At 40.3% G+C, this 25827-nt stretch overlaps 1 protein-coding gene and 1 pseudogene across 8 annotated transcripts in view; one reads left to right on the top strand and one right to left on the bottom strand.

The window, feature by feature from the left end:
• Window positions 1-25442, bottom strand: part of BLOC1S6 (biogenesis of lysosomal organelles complex 1 subunit 6) — a 61870-nt gene extending 36428 nt beyond the window's left edge. For all 8 annotated transcript variants that reach the window (XR_009051354.1, XR_009051357.1, XR_009051355.1 and 5 more), the window contains exon 1: window positions 25311-25442. Coding sequence is in view for 4 of the 8 variants with exons in the window: in XM_057722151.1 (XP_057578134.1) it covers window positions 25311-25437 (127 nt within the window). In the remaining 4 variants the exon portion in view is untranslated. The remainder of the gene's footprint in view (window positions 1-25310) is intronic.
• LOC130846683 (39S ribosomal protein L3, mitochondrial-like) lies at window positions 23443-24502 on the top strand (annotated as a pseudogene).
• Window positions 25443-25827: the final 385 nt, after the last annotated feature.

The following is a 25827-nucleotide window of genomic DNA, read 5'->3' as shown; positions in this document are numbered from 1 at the left end:
TTGTGAGTGGTATATGTTAAGATTCCTTGACAGATGTTTCTGTAAATGTAGGCTGACTTAGGTTTTGCTATGTGACATGGGCCAGGCCACTGGGGTGGCTTCCATTTTGTGGATCCCCATATACAAATTAACTTTATCAGTTACATATACTCACCAACCTTAGGTTTCTTTAATAGCTTTTGGGTTTAAGTAACCCTCCAACCTTAATTTGTCTTTTTTTTAATAAATTTATTTTTTATTGGCTGTCTTGGGTCTTCGTTGCTGCACACAGGCTTTCTCTAGTTGCAGCAGGCTTTCTCTAGTTGCGGCGAGCAGGGGCTACTCTTCCTTGTGGTGCACGGGCTCCTCATTGTGGTGGCTTCTCTTGTTATGGAGCATGGGCTCTAGGTGTGTGGGCTTCAGTAGTTGCAGCACATGGGCTCAATAGTTGTGGCTCACAGTCTTAGTTGCTCCGTGGCATGTGGTATCTTCCTGGGGCAGGGATCGAACCTGTGTCCCCTGCATTGGCAGGTGGATTCTTAACCACTGCACCACCTAGGAAGTTCTTAATTTGGCTTCTTAAGTAGACTTCCATGGTGAGATAAGGGAGACTAAATGAATTAAGTGAATATCAGAGGGCTTGGCAATTATATGTTTTATTACAAACTCACTTCTTTTGCACAAGTCAATGTCATACAATAAAGCAGCTTCTTAGGGGTAAATCTCCACTGGCTAAGCTGGCAACTGAAGTTCCAGACTTGCAGAGTGAGATGATTAAGTCTTCAAGTATAGAGAACACTACCAATACCCAAGGCTTTCTTTCCCAACAATATCACTGTCAAGGAACTTCCCTGGTGACCCAGTGGTTGAGACTCTGAGCTCCCAATGCAGGGGCCCAGGGTTCCATTCCTGGTCAGGGACCTAGATCCCGCATGTCACAACTAAAAGATTCTGCACTCTGCAACAAAGATCACCAGCACAGCCAAATAAATATATACATTTTTTAAATGCCACTGTCAATATTCTACTTTTATTGGGGGGCAGGGGGAGGGGACAAAGTGCCTTAATTTCTTCTTTTTAGCATTATGATGTCTGACAATGTTATTCAGGAGTAAAGGCATATTCATAATATTGAGTGGTAATCCTTTGAAATATCATCAGTGCTTTTGGACTATTAGTAAAACTAGTGGCGAAAATTTTATTCATTGAAGAACTTTACATCTTAACATTCTGTTTTCATATGCTTATATAGGTTCAAAAGACAATGATTCTTCCACTTTGGTGTTTTCACAAAATTCATTTATTATCTTAGTGTGTGTAGATATCACAGTAGCCACCAACCATTACTGCTTTATTCTCTATGTGATGCAGAAAGTGGAATTTCAGTGACTAGAGGCAGCATAAATTATTCCAGTACAGCTTTCTTTTTAGGATAGATTTATTTTAATTAGCTAGGATATATTAATCATGCTTCATTCAAAATTGCTAAAGTAGTACATACAGCAGCTTTCCAAAATAGTCCTTGTTACTTTAAATGTTCTCTTCAAAGTATTTCTGTTACTAAATAAGAATAATTTCAAAAGATTCTTCAGACCAGATGGTGAGATGATATATAAAAATTCCACTTCTTTGTAATATGATGAGCTCAATAATACAAAGAGTTCAGTCTCCAATTCCTTTTTCAATTTAAAAATTCCAGTGGATCAACTTATTTTTAAATTACTGCTCTAGTCTTTGTCCTTCCTATAAATTTTTTGTCAACATCTTTTGAATTACTTTATGAAAGTGCTGCCTTTAAAATTAATTATTCACTTACCTTCATCTTAAAGTATTTTTTTCTTAACTGCTCACTTAATTTACTAAACAAAAGAGCACATTTAAAAGTGTTATTTTTTTAACAGCTAAAGATTTCAAAATGTTATTTTTCCTTTTAAGATTTCATAAAAGTCTTAATTATATGTTCCCAGGAGAAAATTACACTGTTATTTACTTTAAAAGATAAATATAATCTGTCTATATTTCATCATTAGCCTAGTAAAACTAATTCCTTAATGTCAGTGACTATGCAGGATTTTTGCATCCCTGGTGGCCCTCAGACCCACTCCTCACCTTTCCCTGTCCTGCTCTGTATCACAGGCACCTGGTTCCCTGGCCCCTGTGTCAGCTGGCTTCCAGACAGGTTTGGTCAATGGCGGGGGAGGAAGGGGGCCTGGTAGATAGTGGGAAATGGGAGACTGGGATATTGAAAGGACAGTAAAGAAGAAATCAGGGTCTTTTTCCCTCCTTCCTCTCTATCTCAGGAGGCAACCGCAGCAGCAACTGGCTCTCCTGTCTGGTCCTAGCTCCCCACTGGAGAGTCCTACAAGGATTCCAGCTTTGTCGGGTATGCCAGTCAGGGTCCAATCAGGAGAGAAAGCTCATACAGTAATGTGAATGGAGAAGGTTTAACATAAAGAACTATTCACAGACTTTCCTGGTGGCGCAGTGGTTAAGAATCTGCCTACCCATGCAGGGAACACAGGTTCGAGCCCTGGGCCGGGAAGATCCCACATGCTGCAGAGCAACTAAGCCCGTGAGCCATACCGACTGAAGCCCACGTGCCTAGAGCCCTTGCTCCGCAACATGAGAAGGCACCGCAATGAGAGGTCTGCGTACCGCAATGAAGAGTAGCCCCTGCTCACTGCAACTAGAGAAAGCCTGCAGGCAGCAACAAAGACCCAATGCAGCCAATAAATCACTTAATTCTTTTTAAAAAATTATTTAGTATGGTAGACACTGGAGTAATGCAGGATTGGTCCGTAAGAAATGAAGAGAAATCTAAAGATCACAAGAACAGCAAATATAAGGGGCAGTTACAACTCGGGGGCTCAGAGAGAGCACGTACGACCCTCCCCCCTCGCCAAGACTAAGATCCAGATCTTGTTGGAGACAGATCTCGGCTCCCCGCATGGTGACGTTTGCTACAGCACCATACCAGCAGAACTTGCTGAGTTACTGAGCTACAGGGAGATGCTCCACCTCGTAACTGCAAAGCCACTCTAGGGGATGCTGGAGGACACTGCCCCCAGGGAGGTCCTGTGCACCTCTGGCACACAGTAGCAGATACTGCAGAAGCTGCGTGCACTGCAGGAGTCGGGCACTGCAGAAGCTGCATATACTTCAGGAGCACCAGTGAGAGAAGCACACGGGAATCAAGAAGAGAGAGGAAAAAACCCTCCTCCTGCAACGCCTCTCCAGCACCTCCTACTGACAAAGCTTAATATCATGCCAACTGACAAAGGAGAAACACGTGGAGTGAGAAATTTATTGATACAAGGCCTGTGTTACTTTACTATAGCTGCATAATGTATTACCACAAACTTACTAACTTAAACAGCATAGATGTATTCTCTCACAGCTTCGGTGGGCTAGGAGCCTGGCATATTTTGTCTAGGTTCTCTGCTCAGAGTCTCACAATGCTGAAATCAAAGCGTCAACTGGCTGTATCCTCATCTGGAGGCTCCAGGAGGAAGCGTTCATTCAGATTTTTCACATAATTCAGTTCCTTGCAGGTGTAGGACTGAAGTCTTTGTTTTTTTGTGGGCTGTCAACTGAAGACCACTCTCAACAAATAGAGGCTGCCCTTGCCATGTCTCCCCCTCCACAGGCCCTCCTAAACAATGTTTTTTCTTTTTCTTACAGTTTTATTGAGATATAATTAACATACAGCACTGTATAAGTTTAAGGTGTACAGCATGATTTGACTTACATGCATCATGAAATGATTATCTTAAGTTTAGTGAACACCATCATCTCACATAGATACAACATTAAATAAATTTAAAAAAAAAGGTTTTCCTTGTGATGAGAATGCCTAGGATTTGCTCTTAACAACTTTCATATATAACATACAGCAGTGTTAATTATATTTATCATATTGTACCTTAATCCCTAGTACTTATTTATCTCATAACTGGAAGTTTGGACATTTTGACTGCCTTCATCCAGTTCCCCCACCCCCCACCTCTGGTAATCATAAATCTGATCTCTTTTCCTATGAGTTTGCTTTTTGTTTTTGAAGAATAATTGACTGTTACACAACATAGTGATTTGATATTACCAAACATTTCAAAACGATCACCACGGTAAGTCTAGTTACCATCTGTCATACAAAGATATTACATAGTTATTGACTATATTCTACACACTGTACATATCACACCATGACTCATTTATTTTGATCTAAAAGTCTATACCTCTTAGTTTCCCTCACCTGTTTCTATCCTCTGCCTACCCCCTCCCCTCTGGCAACCATCCATTTGTTCTCTGTGTCTGCAACTCTGTTGCTGTTTTTCATTTCCAATACAGAAATCATTACAGTCAACCTCTTTTGAAGAGTTTTTAGTGATAAAAAAAAAAACAACACACTTCACTAAGTGGCCTATTATTTTTTAGGATTTATAATTGTTAGGAGGTTCTTCACTGTGATGAACTGAAATCTGTTTTTTAATTAATTGACATATAGTTGATTTTTTTTTTTTTTGGCCCACACTGCACAATGTATGGGATCTTAGGAAGTGAATGCACCCCCAGCATTGGAAGCATGGAGTTTTAACCACTAAACCGCAGGGAACTCTTAAGGTATAGTTGATTCAAAATATTATATCAGTTTCAGGTGTGCAACATAGTGACTCAAAATTTTTATAGATTATACTCCATTTAAAGTTATTAAAAAATACTGGCTGTACTCCCTGTGCTGTGCAGTATATCCTTGTAGCTTATTCATTTTATACACAGTAGTTTGTGCCTCTTAACCTACCCTGATCTTGCCCCTCCCCCTTCCCGCTCCCCATGTGTAACCACCAGTTAATTCCCATGTGACACTCTGCATCTCCAGGTGATCCAGGTCCCTCTGTACTATATTATATCAGAGGACGGAAGGTTAACATAGCCTGAGACAAGAACACAAACGTATACTGTTGTATCCATCTGTGTGCAAACTGCTTCTTATTCTCCTTTCTTACCAGGGCAGAAGAAAATGAATTCATCATATGAACAGTCTCTACCTGAGATCATAGTAATCTTCTCTGGCAAGCATACATCTAATACAGCAGACTTCACCCTTCTGGTTTTGGATCTGAAAACTGACTCACATACAGAAAGTAGGCATAGAATCACGACTTTGTATTTGGGTGGCTGCCCTCAGCCTCCTGATCATCCATTCTTATTTATTTATTTATTGGCTGTGTTGGGTCTTCATTGCTGCGTACGGACCTTCTATAGTTGCAGAGAGTGGGGGCTACTCTTCATTGTGGTGCACAGGCTTCTCATTGCAGTGGCTTCTCTAGGCTTCCCTGGTGGTGCAGTGGTTAAGAATCCACCTGCCAATGCAGCGGACACAGGTATGGGCCCTGGTCTGGGAAGATCCCACATGCCATGGAGCAGCTAAGCCCGTGCACCACAGCTATAGAGCCTGCGTGCCACAACTAGTGAGGCCACATGCTACAACTACTGAAGCCCGAGCACCTAGAGCCCATGATCATTCTTTTTTTTTTTTTTTATTGGCTGTGTTGGGTCTTTGTTGCTGTGCGCGGGCTTTCTTTAGTTGCAGTGAGTGGGGGCTACTCTTCGTTGTGGTGCGTGGGCCCCTCATTGCCATGGCTTCTCTTGTTGAGCAGCATGGGTTCTAGGCGTGTGGGCTTCAGTAGTTGCAGCACATGGGCTCAATAGTTGTGGCTCACGGGCTCTAAAGCACAGGCTCAACAGTTGTGGCGCACGGGCTTAGCTGCTCCAAGGCATGTGGGATCTTCCTGGAGAAGGAATCGAACCCGTGTCCCCTGAATTGGCAGGCGGATTCTTAACCACTGCGCCATCTAGGAAGCCCTAATCATTCATTCTTGATTTCTTTTTATTTTACAGATTGAGTGATACCTAAAACTCTTTACTGGTTGTCCATTCACCTTGACCCTAGACGCACACTCTCTTAACCTCCATAGCTCTCTATGTGTTAGACTTCTCTAAGGGCCACTCTATCCTTTCTGTTTATCATTATAATTGCATCCACTTTGCTTCTTATGGGTTTGGTGCTACCACTGGGCCTCTGTTACTTTAGGATCCTACCATCCCCATGGCTGTCAGGAAGCTGTTCTTATAAGAGCATTGCTTACTTCTGTAGCCCTGACCTGGTTACCACTGAGATAGTTACCGCTAAGTTTCTCAGGGATCCTTGTGCCCCTTTTACCAGCACATTCTTTATCACTTTAGTCAACAGGATATTATCTGAATTCTTTTTCAGAACACAGTCAGCAGGAAGGTTTTTCAGCCTTATATATCTACTCTACAATGCATATACCTCTGAGCCTTTTAATTCCTTACTGTCTGCCAAAGCAGTCTGAATTTTCTATTCCACTTTTTCAAAGCTTCCTCAAAAACCATCCTTGCAGGAAGGGAAACAGATTCTGAGGCATAAATTTCCATGCAGGAGGCTTCCTGGAAGGTACTTTCAGGAATAATACTTGTAAGACTGAAGGAAGTAGGAAGGAGATGAGTTGAACTCCTTAGGAGTTGCATCAGAGGCGTCAGTTGATCCTGTGGGGTGCTCTGGAACTACAAATGACCCTTGGAGTTGTCTCACGTAGAGGAAAGGGGCTGAACTTTTGTACACCTGCCTCAAAGAATCACTGGATGCAGGCATACCCTGAGAATAGGTGTAAATTTGGGCAAATGAGCACCCTTCAGCAAGGAACTCAGATGTGTGAGCTATCTGCCTCAACATGCCCAAGGGCGAGGCGAATCAGCACCTCCGTCCTGAAGGAGGGATCCAGGCAGCACACCACAGCATCCACTACCGTTCGTTTCTGCTCACACCCTACAGACGGACAAGCCAAGAGAAAAGACGATGTATTGAAGCAGTCCAAAAGAATGTAGATAACTACCATATTCTTGAAGAGATCTGCATCTAAGACAGGAATACTGGGGAAATGATGGGTTAATCATGAAAGAATAATTTTGACACTACAAGGAAGTAAACTGAGATCATTTACAACTTCCTTGATGTCCATGACCATACCTTTCCCCGAGCCTCTTCCTACCTATCTGATCACCCTCCGGGTTCCTTCACCGATTCCTCTTCTGCCATGTCCCCTTCCCCACACCTCAAAGATGCGGGCTATGTTTCCTCCTCACCCTCTTCTCACTCTGCGCTTTCTTGCCTATTTCACTTTGTCCCTTAGATATGGATGACACCCAGATCTACACCTCCAGCTCTCACCTCTCTTCTGAGATCCTCACTTCTGAGTTTCAGAATCTGCTGGCCACTCCTCCCATCCCACCACAAATTCAACATGCCCAAAACTAAATTCCTTGATATAACATTCACGGGCCATCACAATCTGGTCCCTATCTAAATGGGCTATTCTTCCTCTGCATTCATTGGCATTCTGCCTTTTATGCTGGTTATTTTCTATATATACATGCATTTTTTTAGTCTTTTTGCCTTTATACATACTGTTCCTTCTGCCTGAGATGCCCTACTTATCCTCTTGCATTTATCAGAATTCAACTCACTGTCCAAATCCCATGTTGCATGTCACCTTATTTAAGACATCTTTCCTAATACCACAATCAGAATTAATCTCTTCTGCCAGGTTTTATTTATACTGCCAATCAGATAGTTACCATAGTCTACCCTTACCTCTCTCACTAGGTTGTGAACTTTCTCAAGGCTTACACTGTCAAGTTGCTTTACTCACCTTTAGACATTCATTGCCTAGCTCACTATTTTGCCTATGGTAGGATTTATATTAGTTAGGGTACATATTCAGCTGCTATAACAAAGACCAAGGCAACAGTGGCTCAAACAAGACAGAAGTCTATCTCTCACACACAAGGACACAGATTCTTTGTAGTTTGTAACTCAGTCATCACTTGAGTGTTGGCCTCAGCGGCATGACCCAGAGAACCCCACCACATCCACACGTCAGGCAGCAGGATGGAAAGGAAGGGTTGGAGACAGAGGACACACCCTCTCCATGCCATGACCTGGAATTGGGTATATACTTCCACTTAAAGCCCATTGAACAGAACTTAGCCACAGGCCACACTCAGCTGTGGAGAGGCCGGGAAAGGTAGTCTTTCACAGGACAGCCGTGCATACAGGTAAACACTGGGAAGAAGGGGAAAGTGGATGTTGGAAAGCAACTAGCAGTCTTGCCACAGAATCAATGGGTGCCTGCTTTTAAAATGACATTAAAAAGCATTCACCTGACGCACAGAAGTATGCTAGCAGACTGGGAAAGAGGAAAAAGAAAAAAGTAGGCATGATTGCAACAAGATAGCTGCTGAGTGGGAAAGAGAGGAGAGAAAAGAGAGAGATCAGTGTACCCAGCTCCTTGGCCGGCATTATCACCAGATGCCTCTGGCTAGCTGAGGTCCAGCTCTCTCTCAATAAGATGGCCTTTCCCCCTTCAGCAAGGACTCCTTCAAAGTCACCTGGGCCTTGCAATGGGATTCACACAGGCCTAAGAAACAACTCAGGATTGTCACAGTCAATAATGGTTCCAAGTAACCAGATATTTCATCTCTTAAGAGTTAGCTCTCTTCCAAATATTCACCCCAAATCTTCTAGAGCAGCAGTGTTTTCCCTTCTGTCTGTGGGCAGTCCTGACCTTTCGAATAAGCAGTGATTTTCATTCCCAGCCCTGCCCCACCACAACTCACACATACCTTAGCTTTTTATCATGACTATCATTCTTGTTTCATTCCTTTCGTTCATAAAGATTTCTTCATAAAACGAAAATATCCCTGAGAGGCATTCAGCTTCCATCAATTAACATTTTAGTTACCAATTAAGCCAGTACGCAAAAGGCAAATATTAAAGGAAATGGGGTGTGGTGGTCAGCTCTATATGCCAACTTGGCTACACACAGTCCCCAGTTATTTAATCAAACGCTAATTTAGGTGTTACAGTGAAGGTATTTTGTAGATGTGAATTAAATCCGTAATCAGTTGACTGTAAGGAAGATTCTCCAGATAAGCTGTTGGGCCTGATTCAATCAGTTAAAAGGTTCTAAGAGCAGAACTGAGGTTTCTTTGAAGAAGAAACTCCTCTGTAGATAATAGCTTCAGCTGATGCCCAAGAGTCCCAGTCTGGCCTTCCTGATGGCCTACCCTACCAGTGTGCCTTGCCAGCCACCACAATCAAGTAAGCCAATTCCACGTAAAAAATTTCTAAATATATCTCCTACTGGTTCTGTTTCTCTGGTTGAACCCTGACTGAGGACTGGGGGCTGGGCAAGAAGAGGGGAGAGGCCTGCACAAAGGAATCAAGGAAGAGGAGCAGGCAGCAACGGCAATGCTGACAGGAGAGTTGATTTGACAATCCTGCCCTAGGAAGGCTTTAATTGGGAAAATAAAAGAAAGGACAGAAAACTCTCAGAGGACACTGAGAGTTCAAAGTAAAGTAGAAAAGGTAGTGAGACCATACCACAAATTCACTCTTCTTTAGCAGCTTTAGTTACTGGCAGCAGTGGGGGTAGAGAGGGAATACTGACTTTCTAATGGAACCTAGTATCAGCAGATTGCATGAAAATGTTTCCTCAGAACAGCACAAGTTCACTTTAGCTTCTTTGTACATTTCTATTCTTTCATGTAACCAGAGAGGCAAATGTATACCTTTGCAACCGAATGCTTCCAGATTCATCTGCAAAGTCAAAGGTACCTGAAAAAAAAAAAGACCAGAGAGGGAATTGGGCTCCTTCTGTATCTGCATGGTTTCCCCAAATATCATGAATAATTCTGGCAAGTTTCCCAGGAACTAATAAGTATGCTAAACTAAGTATGTATTTGAATAACTCAAAAGCAAGAATATAATCTAAGTTGGAAAAAATAAAATGTTTGGATAAATATACACTTAAGTAAGCAAGATATAGTAAAAAGATGCCAATGTATATGAGCACTGAAAGGAAGAAAAAAATGGTACAGCCTTTAAGGGACTATAAAAAGAAAACTACATGGGCATGATAAAAAACAAACAAACAAAAAACAGGAATAAGCGAAAAGTTAGAGATCCAAAACTGGACAAACTTAGAACTGTACCAAAAATTAAAGGAATCAGCATGTGGATGAGAAGTATAAAAATTAAGCTAGCAGGCTAGAATTTTTCACATAGGAATTGCATGAAAAAGAAGTTGAAATAATTTAGAAAATCTTCATAATAAAAATTTCTTCTGAAAGGAACAAACTACTGATATACACAATAACATGGGTGAATCTCAAAAACATTATGCTGAGTGAGAGAAGTCTATACTAAATAGGTGCATACTGTGTGACTCCTTTTACATAAAGTTCTAGAATTTGCTAACACTGATCTGTGGTGAAAACTAATCAAAACAGTGGCTTTTTGTTTTTTTTTTTTCTTTTAAGCTCTTTACTGGAATATAATTGCTTTACACTGTTGTGCCACTTTCTGCTGCACCACAAAGTGAATCGCTGTATTTATACATATATCCCCATATCCCCTCCCTCCTGCAACTCCTTCCCACCCTCCCTATCCAAGTCCTCTAAGACATCACCCACCATTGAACTGATCTCCCTGTGTTATGCAGCAGCTTCCCACTAGCTATCTATTTTATAGCTGGTAGTGTATATATGTCAATGCTACTCTCTCACTTTGTCCCAGCTTCCCCTTCACCCCCCACCCCATGTCCTCAAGTCCATTCTCTACATCTGCATTTTTATTCTCGACCTGTCACTGGGTTCATCAGTACCATTTTTTTAGATTCCATATATGTGAGTTAGCATACAGTATTTGTTTTTCTCTTTCTGGCTTATTTTGCTCTGTATGACAGACTCTAGGTCCATCTACCTCACTACAAATAACTCAATTTCATTCCTTTTTATGGTTGAGTAATATTCCATTGTATATATGCACTACATCTTCTTCAACCATTCATCTGTTGATGGGCATTTAGGTTGCTTCCATGTCCTGGCTATTGTAAACAGTGCTGCAATAAACACTGTGGTACATGTTTCTTTCTGGATTATGGTTTTCTCAGGGTATGTGCCCCATAGGGGGATTGCTGGGTCATATGAGTGGTTAGTTTTAAGGAGTAAGGAAAGGGACTGGCTGGAAAGGGCAAAAAGGAACTTCTAGGGCAATTATTAGCCATCAGGAAAATGCAAATTAAATGCAAGTTAGAACTACAATAGATTACTCCAATGACTATGGAAAAGGATACGTGTATAGATCAATGCGACAGAACTGAGAGCCCAGCAATAAGCCCATATATTTGTGGCCAACTGCTTTTCCATGATAGGACTGAGACAGTTCAATGCTAAGAATAGCCTTTTCAACAAATGACATCTAAATACACACAAAAGAATCATTTTGGACCCTTACCTCACACCATACACAAAAATTAACTCAAAGTGGATTATAGACCTGTATGTAAGAGCTAAAGCTATAAAACACAAAGAAACAAAGGTGTAAATATTTATGACTTTGGATTAGGCAATAATTTCTTAGATCTGACACCAAAACAAGCAAAAAAAGAAAAAGAAATTGGAATTAATCAAAATTAAATGAAAAATTGACAATACCAAATGTTGGTAAGGATAACAGTGATCTCTCATACTTTCCTAATGGAAGTATAAAATGGTGCAAGCACTTTGGAAAACTCACAGCTTCTTATCAAGTTAAACATATATCTATCCTGTAACACAGCAATTCCACTCCTAGGTTTTTACCTAAGAGAAATGATGAATATTTACGAATATTCTTATAAAATTCCTTTTGTGGAGAATAGTGTTGACTCAGTAGCCCCAGTGCAAGGAAGTTCCTCAGCAAAATGACAGCAAGACAGTTCTGTTGCTGCCTACTCAGGGGCAGAGTTAAAGCTAAGCGTTTCTCTTTGGAAATCTTTAACTATCAGCTACCAAGAATGGTCAATAAACCTTTTAAAAAAGACAAACTGATATTTATTGAGCACTTAGTATACAATAGGCACTGCATCAAATGGTTAATCTCATTTAGGCTCCACCAGAACCCTAGAATGAATATAACTGCAATATTGTCTTTATTTTACAAATGGAGTAACTAAAGCTCACAGAGGTTAGCAGCTTGCCCATGGTCACTCAGGTAAATACGTGATTGTACATGCCAAGGTTAACAGAAGTATCTCTCATTTATCTTTGGGTTTCCAATATCTAAGCACATATTGACTATATAAATTATTATAATGATTATATAAATTGTAGTGAATGATGGAAGACTTGAGTATCTGACCTTACAGAATATAATAATATATCTATTCTGCACTAACAGCCCTACTTTTTCGAAGTTATCACATTTTTTTTCTTTTGGCCATGCCTTGTGGCTTGTGGGATCTTAGTTCCCTGACCAGCTGGGCCCAAGGCACTGAAAATGCCGAGCCCTAACCAATAGACCACCAGGGAATTCCTTGAACTTATCACTTTTAATGGAGTAGTGAACAAAACCACATTTAACTCATTTGAGACACTTACTGTGTATAACAAGGCCTTTTTTACTTAGGCCTCCTTATTATCAAAGCAAGAAATAGTTCAGTTAAAAACACATACATAGGGCTTCCTAGGTGGCGCAGCGGTTAAGAATCCGCCTGCCAATGCAGAGGTCACGGGTTCGAACCTAGCTCCAGGAAGATCCCACATGCCGCGGAGCAAGTAAGCCCGTGTGCCAAAAAAAAAAAAAAAAACACATACATAGAGACTGTCATACAGAGGGAAGTGAGTCAGAAAAAGAAAAACAAATATCAAATATTAGCACATATATGTGGAATATAGAAAAATGGTACAAATCAACCAGTTTGCAAGGCCGAAATAGAGACAAAGATGTACAGAACAAACATATGGACACCAAGTGGGGAAAGCGGGGAGGGTTGGGGGGGGAACGAATTGGGAGATTGGGATACCAAATAGTACACTCTAAATATATGCAGTTTATTGTATGTTAACTGTATCTCAATAAAAGTTCTTTAAAAAAAATACATATGTAAATTTGCACAGACATTCCTCAAAAGATAACAGCTGCAGTAATTCTTAGCAGCCCTATTTTTTAATTAATTTATTTATTTTGGCTGTGTTGGATCTTTGTTGCGGCACACAGGCTTTTCTAGTTCTGACATGTGGGCTTCTCTAGTTGTGGCATGTGGGATCTTAGTTCCCTGACCAGGGATCAAACCTGGGCCCCCTGCATTTGGACCACCAGGGAAGTCCCCTAGCAGCCCTATTTATTATGTATGTATGTATGTATGTATGTATGTATGTATGTATGTATTTATTTATTTATTGGTAGCAGCCCTGTTTTTAAGACATAAGCTTATAATTCAAAGTTTTGTTTTGTTTTACATAAAGACACTACAGAACTTTGGCTTTGACAAGCCAGTGAAATTTTTCTTTCAAAATTCTAAAATACTAGCAGGAACCCTAAAATTAACTTACTGAAAATGAAACAGACAAAGATGTAGTAATTACTTGAAGGACTCAGTACTACTGACTCTACCAGCTGGGTAAACGATGGAGGCAGAGGCATTTAAAACACCCATACTAGGGAATTCCCTGGTGGTCCAGTGGTTAGGACTCTGCACTTTCACTGCCCTGGGTCCAGGTGCAATCCCTTGTTGGCGAACTAAGATCCCACAAGCCAAAGAGTGTGGCCAAAAAAATAAATAAATAAAATAAAATACCCATACTAGTTAAGGTAAATAATAAGTTACTATAACAAATGCACCCTAAGGTCTCTAAGTCTTAACCAAATAAAACTTTATTTCCCCTTCACCATACAGCTTGTAGAGGTCATCATGTGGTGGGAGAAGGAACCCAGGTTCCTTCCATTGTATGTCTGTGCCTTCCTCTAGAAACTTAGTTCTCTATACCTCCCTGATAGACCAGGAAGGAAAATGACAATTACTTATACTTCTCATAGGACAGGCCTGGAAGTGGCACATATTACTTTGTTTACATTTTACTGGCCAGAACTCAGCCAGAAGCCCTCACCTAACCGCAAGCTATAAGCCCCAGGGAAGAGGACAAGGATACTGACACGGATATTGACAAAAATGATCAGTCTATGTGGAAACACCCCAAACTAGAGAGGAGGAACCTCTCAATACCCAATAAAATAGAGACATTAAGCCTACTATGGCATCTAGAATATGATATAGCCATTTAATACAAACCAGATAACTATGAATATAATGAAAATATAAGATAAAATAAAATTATAAAGGAGAAGAAAATAATAGGTATAAATGGATCACAACTAGATAAAACTACATGTATATTTACTGTTAATAATCAAAAGGATCAAAAAATTTTAATATCTAAAGTTCAGTGCAAAAGAAAGAAAAAAGAAAGAAGTAAAGGAAGATAAACTGACTCCATAACTGTGCTTAATTTGCCCAAAAACTTGACTGAAATAGGGATAACAGGGGTCTATGGTCCCTGTTCTGGTTATTGGTTACTCTATAACAAACTACCCCGAAACAATTTTATGGGTAATTTTAAGCAGGATTTAGCTGAAGAAATATGTTCAATGAGGCAATGATAAAGGACACTTGGCATTCATCTGGCAAATGGAGTGATCTGGAGGGTCCAAGAGGGCTTCACTCATATATCTAGTATCTTGGATAGAAGACAAGGCTAAGTGGGCACTGCTGACTAGAGCATCTACACATGGCTCCTCTAGCACAGTGGCCCCAGGGTAGCTGCACTTCTTATATAGCAGCAGGATTCCTGCATAACAGCATGATGCTGGGTGCATATATATTGAACCCAACATCAGAGCACCTAAATATATCAATCAAACTGAGAGAACTTATGGGAGAAATAGACAGCAATACAACAGTAGTAGGAAATGTCAATACCCCACTTTCAATAATGGACAGAACATCCAGATAGAAGATCAACAAGACAATGAAGAATTTAAATAACACTATAGACTAAATGGACCTAACAGAAACATACAGAACATTCCACCCAACAGCAGCAGAATACACATTCTTCTCAAGGGCACGTGAATCTTTCTCCAGGATAGGTCACATATTAGGTCACAATGCAAGTCTAAACATATTTAAGAAGATTGAAATATACCAAGTATTTTTTCCAACCACAATGAAAAAAAAAACTAGAAATAAATAGCAAAATGAAAACCACAAAATTCACATATATGTGGAAATTAAACAACACATTCTTGAACGTTGGATCGAAGAATAAATCAAAAAGGAAATTACAAAATACCTCAAGACAAACAAAAATGAAAACACAACATACCAAAACTATGTAAGAGCATTACCAAGAGGGAAATTTATAGTGATAAATATCTACATTAAAAAAGAAGAAATGGGGCTTCCTAGGTGGCGCAGTGGTTAAGAATCTGCCTGACAATGCAGAGGTCACAGGTTCGATCCCAGCTCCAGGAAGATCCCACATGCCACGGAGCAACTAAGCCCGTGTGCCAAAAAAAAAAAAAAAAAAAAAAAAAAAGAAGAAAGATCTCAAATAAACAACCTAATTTTACAGATCAAAGAGCTACAAAAAGAACAAACTAAACCCAAAGTTAGTAAAAGGATGGAAATAACAAAACTTATAGCAAAAATAAATGAAACAGAAAATAGAAGAAAATCAACAAAACTGAATGGATTTTTTGAAGATAAATAAAATCAACAGACCCTTAGTTAGACTAAGTAAGGTAAAAAGAAAAGATGCAAAGAATGACTTGCCGGGGAGAAAAGATGGCGGCGAAGTAGAGAGACGTGGAGTGCATCCCTCTCCACAGATGCATTGGGAATGCACGGAAGGACGCAGTAATTCCCACAGAGAACCAGCTGAACACCAGCAGATGGCCTCGGACACCAGAAAGGACCGCGGGGAGCCCGACATAGCCAGTAGGAAGGCATCTACGAGGGCTCAAAGAGGGTGAAGCGGCGGAGCTGTGGCAGACAGGAGGGAGTGAGAAACATACGGAGGGTCTGCAGCGCAGCTCAGTGTTCCCGGACCGAGACATCGATCCGCAGCTGAACGGAGGGTCCAGGAGCGGGAGCGTGGGAACCGGAGAGTTGGTTCAGGGTGAGAAACATTGTTGCCGGTAGGGTGATGGACCGAGAGGACAGGAGGGAGGGGGTCCGTGGAGAGGAGTGCCCGTCCCTGAGAGCTGCCCGGCCATGATGGCGGCTGGAGGCTGCAGGCTCATGGGCGGGGGGGAGGAGCCGCGCGTAGCCTCTCCCTCTCTTTCGGCGCCTCTGCAACAGGCAGTGGAGAGACGCCCTGCTGGCCACCTAAGGCGCTCAGGGATAACAAGCACCCTCAGGCACTCGGGCGGGGCTAGATTAAAACCCCTTGCAACGCCAGCAGCAGGGAGGCTGCCGAGAGAAAAAAAAAAAAAAAAAAGCATCAAAAAGAAAAAAACCCCGAGAGAGGCCCAACTCTAAGACTTTCTGTTTATGCCTGAGCCACCAGCACCCTCTGCAACAGGCACCTCCAAGCCTGACTGAAACAACAGTGCGCCACTGCTCACTCACTCCCAGGAGAAGGAGCCACTATTGTACCCTCTCCCTCCCCACACACTGACGCTTACAGACGAACAATAAAGGAACCTCTGCTGGTCACAGAATAACGCAAAAAAAACCCAAGGCAAGGAGAAGACACTTACAGCTGAGATGCTAAGGAAACAGAAATAGTAGTATCAATACCTACTGAACTGGTCCATTCTGGGATCAGTTCTGGATTTTTTTTTTTCTTTCTCTTTCTCTCTCTCTTTTTTTTTTTTTTTTTTTGATTTATTAAATACGATCTTAGCCCTAAGGGATCTACAAGTTTTATAACATAATTTTTTAATGATATTTTTTATTCTCTTTTTTTTTTTTTTTTTTTTTTGCCTTTTTATATACTTCTATATCTAGCTAAGTTTTTGGTAGTACAGACAAAATATCTCTCATACTTTCCTTTCATCACTATCTTTTATACATTTCTATTCCTTTCTTTTTATTTGCATATTTCCAACCACATTACGCTCTTCTGTTCCCCTTTCTTCCAGCCTTTTTAAGTTTATTTTATTTTAACATACTTATAAGCAACACTATCGGTCTGCTCAGACTCCTTGCTCTATTCTCCAGATGACGCACTGCCTTGGTATTTAATATTAGGCTTTTGTCTTTATCTTAGTTCTTAGTACATTCTGAGAATCTCCATTCTCTCTGGTGGTACTCCAGCTCTTTTCTATATTTGATCCTAGCTTACAAAATCTCCCTGGATTGATGTTTGTATGTGTAGGGTGTTATTTGTTGTTTGTTTGCTTTTGCTTTTGTCTCTGATTTGTTCTGTTTCAGTTGTCAATTTCTGCTGGGTTTCTCTTTGAATATCTGATAGCACACTGGGGTTCTGTCAGGTCTTTCTAGAGCCTTATGTCCTAACGGATTCAGTAATTGTGTGTCTTATACATGTATGTGTTTCCTAGACTCAATATTCGTTTAATCCAATACTTGGACATTAGTCTGAGGCTTGGACAGTCTTCTATAAACACCTCTATCGCCAGGACAAGCAACCCCAAAAGTTTGGGCAACCATGAGGAAACAAAGAAACACCATGCAGGCAAAGGAGCAGGAAAAAAACCCACAACACCAAATAAATGAAGAGGAAATAGGAAAAATGCCTGAAAAAGAATTTAGAGTAATGATAGTAAAAATGATACAAAATCTCGATAACAAAATAGAGAAAGTACAAGAAACAGTTCATAAGAACTCAGAAAAACAAACAGCAATGGATAACAAAATAACTGAAATTAAAAATACTCTAGATGCTATAACCAGCAGAATGACTGAGGCAGAAGAACGAATAAGTGAGTTGGAAGATAGAATGGGGGAAATAACTGCCACAGAGCAGGAAAAAGAAAAAAGAATAAAAAGATTAGAAGACAGTCTCAGAGACCTCAGTGATAACATTAAACATACCAACATTCGAATTATAGGCATCCCAGAAGAAGAAGAAAACAAGAAAGGGTCTGAGAAAATATTTGAAGAGGTTATAGTGGAAAACTTCCCCAACATGGGAAAGGAAATAATTAATCAAGTCCAAGAAGCACAGAGAGTCCCATACAGAATAAACCCAAGGAGAAATACACCAAGACACATATTAATCAAACTAACAACAATTAAACACAAAGAAAAAATATTAAAAGCAGCAAGAGAAAAGCAACAAACAACATATAAGGGAAAATCCATAAGGATCACAGCTGACCTTTCTACAGAAACTCTGCAGGCCAGAAGGGAATGGCAGGATATACTGAAAGTCCTGAAAGAGAGAAACCTACAGCCAAGAATACTCTACCCAGCAAGAATCTCATTCAGATTTGAGGGAGAAATCAAAAGCTTTCCAGACAAGCAAAAGTTAAGAGAATTCAGCACCACCAAACCAGCCTTACAACAAGTGCTAAAGGAACTTCTCTAAGTAGGAAACCCAAGAAAAGGAAAACACCTACAAATACAAATCCAAAACAATTCAGAAAATGGTAATTGGAACACACATGTCAATAATCACTTTAAATGTAAATGGATTAAATGCTCCAACCAAAAGACACAGACTGGCTGAATGGATACAAAAACAAGACCCTTCTATATGCTGCCTACAAGAAACCCACTTCAGACCAAGGGATACATATAGACTGAAAGGAAAGGGATGGAAAAAGATATTCCATGCAAATGGAAGTCAAAAGAAAGCTGGAGTAGCAATACTCATATCAGACAAATTAGACTTGAAAGTAAAGACTATTAAAAGAGACAAGGAAGGGCACTACATAATGATCAAGGGATCCATCCAAGAAGAACATATCACAATGGTAAATATCTATGCCCCCAATATAGGAGCACCTCAATACATAAGGCAAATGCTAACAGCTAAAAAAGGGGACATCGACAGGAACACAATTATAGTGGGAGACTTGAACACCCCACTTACATCCATGGACAGATCATCCAAAGAGAAAATCAATAAAGACACACAAGCTTTAAATGACACATTAGACCATCTCGACTTCATTGATATTTATAGGACATTCCATCCAAAAACGACAGACTACACTTTCTTCTCAAGTGCACACGGAACATTTTCCAGGATAGATCACATCTTGGGTCACAAATCAAACCTCAGCAAATTCAAGAAAACTGAAATCATATCAAGCATCTTCTCAGACCACAACGCCATGAGACTAGATATCAATTACAGGAAAAAAACTGCAAAAAATACAAATACATAGAGGCTAAACAATTCACTCTTAAACAACCAAGGAATCACTAAAGAAATCAAAGAGGAAATCAAAAAATATCTAGAAACAAATGACAACGAAAACACAACAACCCAAAACCTATGGGACGCAGCAAAAGCAGTTCTAAGAGGGAAGTTTATAGCAATACAGTCCTACCTTAAGAAACAAGAAAATTATCGAATAAACAACCTAACCTTACACCTAAAACAACTAGAGAAAGAAGAACAAAGAAACCCCAAAGTGAGCAGAAGGAAAGAAATCATAAAGATCAGAGCAGAAATAAATGAAAAAGAAAGGAAAGAAACCATAAGAAAAATAAATAAAACTAAAAGCTGGTTCTTTGAGAAGATTAACAAAATTGATCAACCATTAGCCAGACTCATCAAGAAAAAAAGGGAGAAGATGCAAATCAACAGAATTAGAAATGAAAAAGGAGAAGTAACAACGGACACCTCAGAAATACAAAACATCATGAGAGGCTACTACAAGCAACTATATGCCAATCAATTGGATAACCTGGAAGAAATGGATACATTCTTAGAAAAATACAATCTTCCAAGACTGAACCAGGAAGAAATAGAAACCATGAACAGACCAATCACAAGTACGGAAATTGAGGCAGTGATTAAAAATCTCCCAACACACAAAAGCCCAGGACCAGATGGGTTCACGGGCAAATTCTATCAAACATTTCGAGAAGAGTTAACACCTGTCCTTCTCAAACTCTTCCAAAATATTGCAGAAGGCGGAGCACTCCCAAACTCATTCTACGAGGCCACCATCACCCTGATACCAAAAACAGGCAAAGATGTCACAAAAAAAGAAAACTACAGACCAATATCACTGATGAATATAGATGGAAAAATCCTCAACAAAATACTAGCTAACAGACTGCAACAGCACATTAAAAAAATCATACACCATGATCAAGTGGGGTTTATCCCTGGGATGCAAGGATTCTTCAATATATGCAAATCAATCAACGTGATACATCATATCAACAAATTGAAGGATAAAAACCATATGATCATTTCAATAGATGCAGAAAAAGCTTTTGACAAAGTTAAACATCCATTTATGATAAAAGCTCTCCAGAAAATGGGCATAGAAGGAAATTACCTCAACATAATAAAAGCCGTATATGAAAAACCAAAAGCCAACATCGTTCTCAATGGGGAAAAACTGGAAGAATTCCCTCTAAGAACAGGAACAAGACAAGGGTGTCCACTCTCACCACTATTATTCAACACAGTTTTGGAAGTTTTAGCCATAGCAATCAGAGAAGAAAAAGAAATCAAAGGAATCCAAATTGGAAAAGAAGAAGTCAAATTGTCACTCTTTGCAGATGACATGATATTATATATAGAAAACCCTAAAGACTCTACCAGAAAACTGCTAGCACTAATTGATGAGTTTAGTAAAGTAGCAGGATACAAAATTAATGCACAGAAATCTCTTGCATTCCTATACACTAACAACGGAAGAGCAGAAAGAGAAATTAAGGAAACTCTCCCATTCACCATTGCAACAAAAAGAATAAAATACCTAGGAATAAACCTGCCTAAGGAGGCAAAAGATCTGTATGCAGAAAACTTTAAGACATTGATGAAAGAAATCAAAGATGACACAAACAGATGGAGGATTGGATTGTTCCTGGATTGGAAGAATCAACATCGTGAAAATGTCTGTACTACCCAAAGCAATTTACAGATTCAATGCAATCCCAATCAAATTACCAATGGCATTTTTCACAGAACTAGAATAAGAAATCTTATGATTTGTATGGAAACGCAAAAGACCCCGAATAGCCAAAGCAATCTTGAGAAGGAAAAATGGAGTTGGTGGAATCAGGCTTCCTGACTTCAAACTATACTACAAGGCCATAGTGATCAAGACAGTATGGTACTGGCACAAATATAGAAAGGATGATCAATGGAATAGAATAGAGAACTCAGAAATAAGCCCAAACACATATGGGCACCTTATCTTTGACAAAGGAGGCACGAGTATACAATGGAAAAAAGACAGCCTCTTCAATAAGTGGTGCTGGGAACATTGGACAGCAACATGTAGAAGAATGAAATTAGAACACTTCCTAACACCATACACAAAAATAAACTCCAAATGGATTAAAGACCTACATGTAAGGCCAGACACTATAAAACTCCTGGAGGAAAACATAGGCAGAACACTCTATGACATACATCAAAGCAACATCCTTTTTGACCCACCTCCTAGAATCAGGGAAATAAAATCAAGAATAAACGAATGGGACCTCATGAAACTTAAAAGCTTTTGCACAGCAAAAGAAACCATAAACAAGACTAAAAGGCAACCCTCAGAATGGGAAAAAATAATTGCCTATGAAACAATGGACAAAGGATTAACCTCCAAAATATACAAGCAGCTCATGCAGCTTCATACCAAAAAAGCAAATAACCCAATCCACAAATGGGCAGAAGACCTAAATAGACATTTCTCCAAAGAAGACATCCAGATGGCCAACAAGCACATGAAAAGATGCTCAACATCACTCATCATCAGAGAAATGCAAGTCAAAGCCACAATGAGGTATCACCTCACACCAATCAGAATGGCCATCATCACAAAGTCTGGAAACCACAAATGTCGGAGAGGGTGTGGAGAAAAGGGAACTCTCCTGCACGGTTGGTGGGACTGTAAGTTGGTACAGCCACTATGGAAAACAATTTGGAGGTTCCTTAAAAAACTACAAATAGAACTACCATATGATCCAGTAATCCCACTCCTGGGCATATACCCAAAGAAAACCATAATCCCAAAAGAAACTTGTACCATCATGTTTATTGCAGCACTATTTACAATAGCCAGGACATGGAAGCAACCTAAATGCCCATCAACAAATGAATGGATACAGAAGATGTGGCATATATATACAATGGAATATTACTCAGCTATAAAAAGGGATGAGATGGAGCTATATGTAATGAGGTGGATAGAACTACAATCTGTCATACAGAGTGAAGTAAGTCAGAAAGAGAAGGACAAATATTGTATGCTAACTCAGATATACGGAATCTAAAAATGGTACTGATGAACTCAGTGACAAGAAGAAGGATGCAGATACAGAGAATGGACTGGAGAACTCGAGGTATGGGAGGGGGCGGGGGGTGAAGGGGAAATTGAGACGAAGCGAGAGAGTAGCACAGACATATATATACTACCAACTGTAAAACAGTCAGTGGGAAGTTGTTGTATAACAAAGGGAGTCCAACTCGAGGATGGAAGATGCCTTAGAGGACTGGGGCAGGGAGGGTGGGGGGGACTCGAGGGGGGGGAGTCAAGGAAGGGAGGGAATACGGGGATATGTGTATAAAAACAGATGATTGAACCTGGTGTACCCCTAAAAAAAATTTTTTTAAAAATAAAAAATAAAAAAAATAAAAAAAGAAAAGATGCACATAAATAAAATCATAAATGGAAGAAAAAGACATACAACTAATGCCATGGGAATAAAAAAGATCATAAAAGACTACTATGAACAGCTATACACCAACTGGATAAACCAGAAGAAATTAGAACTCTGGCACTGTTGGTAGGAATGCTCAATGGTACAACTGCAATAGAAAACCATATGAAGTGTCCTCAAAAAATCTGAAATAGAACTACCATACAATCCAGCAATCCCACTTCTGGGTATTTATCTAAAAGAATGGAAATTAGGAGCTCAAAGATATTAGCACTTCTATGTTCACTGCAACACTATTCACAACAGCAAAGACATGGAAACAAATGTCCAATGACAGATAAATGGATAAAGAAAATGTGATATATACATTCAATGGAATACTGTTCCACCTTTAAAAAGAAGGAAATTCTGTAATATGCAATAAGATACATGAATCTTGAGGACATTATGCTAAGCGAAATAAGCCAGTCATAAAAAGACAAATACTGAATGATTCCACTTATATCAGGTATCTGAAACAGTCGAATTCATATAATCAAAGAGTGGAACGGTGAGGGGCTCGCAGGTGAGGGATATGCAGAGCTACAATGGGCATAAAGTTTAGGTTAAGCAAGAGGAATAAGTTCTAATTGGCAGATTGTTTGTTGAATGGCTCCCAGATGTCTGACCCATGACAGGGAAGCCCTGAAAACAGAATGGTGAGGCACCCAGAAGTGTCTCAGGAGGACCCCTCCCCAGCCACAGAATGCCTGGTTGGAGGCTGCAGACACAAACCACGGCACAGGTACTGGGCTGAGGCACAGGCAGCCTGGGTGCTGCTCAAGGCTTGCGGAATAGAAGAAACACCTGGCTTTTGGTTAGAAGTCTCTACAGCAAGAGTTGTACTTGGTGGGATAAGCACCTTTGCAAAGAAAATGTCCCATTTGTAAAGCAGTTGATCTCTGATAAAAATAAAGCCCAATTAGTAAGTAAACTGTGTCCTCTGAAAGATGAACCATGGCCTTTACCTTCTTGGGAGTCAGGTTCCTTAAAGTTGGCCTTATCACACTGAAGCTGGGCATGATGCCTTTATGGACCAAGGATGGTCAAAAGCACATGGTCACATTACTTCAGATACAAAACTGTCACATCCTAAAATATACTCCAAAGGAAAACCATAAGGGGAAAATGGCAGCCCTAACTGTAGGAGGAAAAACTGTATCACATTTCTGTAAATCTACATCTATATTGGAAATTTACTGAGAGCTCGGATTGCTGCCAGTATGGAAAGTTAAAACCTTTCATGCAACAGACAACGGCTGTCATAAAAGCAGGCACTCCTCGCTGTGCTGTTCATTTCCTCCCAGACAGTATATGAATGTCACAACAAAAACTATACTGGTAAAAGTTTTCAAGGCATCATGAAAACATGGGGATTTAAAGGCCAGCCTACTACGCATGGTCAAACAAAAGTCCACAGAAGACCTAGAACAATTTCAACCAGTGTTATTGCCAGAGTCTGACCTGGAACTAAAATGCCTGGACAAATGGGAAGCATAGATAGGACAGCATATGGACTGAAAGTGTGGACAAAAAGCACAATAAAAGCTATGTAAATGGCTCTGTACCTGGACATAAAAGTTGCTCAGAGGTTCTAAACTGCCTGCATATAAGGATTTCTATTAAAACCTATTATTCTCTATATATTTTCCTAATGGAGATGAAGAGGAACCACCAGACCATTTATATGATAAAACATGTGTCAACCCAGTATGCCTGCTATTACATTTGCCTACCCTCACTGGAAACGGCAGAACCTCACATGACTTTTGAGTTTGATGAGCCAGAACAGTAAGATAGCCAGGATTTACATTCTCTTTTCTCAACCACAGCAATACCGTACTTGTTATCTTTGTCAAAGGCATAAATATATCACTGGTTCTCCAACTGAATTTTGTTAGAAAAATTACTATTTAAATCAGTTAAGTGGATTGGATATGCCAAAATTAGACGCACTGGCAGTTTGCATATTAGCAAAATCTTTGTAATTTGAAGGATTCATTCTTTTTTATTGCATATTTCCCAAGTTATCTTAAAGTGTTTATAAATGTAACCTCTTTTATTTAAAAGAAAAATGGGGTAATGTGGCCAAGATAGTGAAGTAGGAAGACTCTAAGCTCACCTCCTTCCACAGGCACACCAAAATTACAACTTCTTACAGAGAAACTACTGATGAGAAAGACCTGAAGACTAGCAGAAAGGATCTCCTACAACTAAAGACATAAAGAAGGAACCACAATGAGAGGGTAGGAGGGGCGGAGACATGGTGTAGCCAGGACTCATACCCCGGGGGTGGGTGACCCACAAATAATTGTAATTGCAGAGGCTCTCCCCAAGGAACACAGGGTCTGAGCCCACATCACCGCCCATCCCCCCCCCCCATTAGGGGGAGTTCTACATCAGGAAGATGAGTCGCCAAAACATTTGCCTTTGAAGGCCAGTGGGGCTTACTTTCGGGAGACCCAGAGGGCTGTGGGAAATAGAGTCTACTCTTAAAGGGTGCACACAAAATCTCACACACACTGAGACTCAGGACAGAAGCAGTAATTTAAAAGGATCCTGGGTCAGACTCACCTACTGATCTTGGAGAGCCTCCTGGAGAGGCAGGAGGCAACTGGAGCTCACCCTGGGGACCAGATGCTGGCAGCATCCACTTTGGAGAATCACCTACCAAAAGGACATTGGTGCTGGCAAGTGCCATTTTGGAATCCTCCCTCTAGCTTATTAGCACCAGGACTGGACCCACCTACCAGCCTCTTGGCACCAGTACCAGGATGCCTCAGGCCGAGCAGCTAGCTAGGCAGGGATTCAGCCCCACCCATGCAGTGGAATACTACCCAGCCATAAAAAAAGAATGAAATCTTGCCATTTGCAACAATGTGGATGGACCTAGAGGGTATTATGCTAAGTGAAATAAGTCTGACAGGACAAAGACAAATACTGTATGATTTCACTTATATGCGGAATCTAAAAAACAAAACAAATGAACAAACAAGATAAAACAGAAACAGAGTTATAGATACAGAGAACAAAAGGGTGGTTGCCAGAGGGGAGGGGGTGGGCGGAGGATAGAAACAGGTGAGGGAGATTA

The sequence above is a fragment of the Hippopotamus amphibius genome, chromosome 2, assembly GCF_030028045.1.
Source record: "Hippopotamus amphibius kiboko isolate mHipAmp2 chromosome 2, mHipAmp2.hap2, whole genome shotgun sequence".
Taxonomy (NCBI): domain Eukaryota; kingdom Metazoa; phylum Chordata; class Mammalia; order Artiodactyla; family Hippopotamidae; genus Hippopotamus; species Hippopotamus amphibius.
The sequence above is the reverse complement of the archived record's forward strand: the minus strand, read 5'-3'. Positions and strand labels throughout refer to the sequence as shown.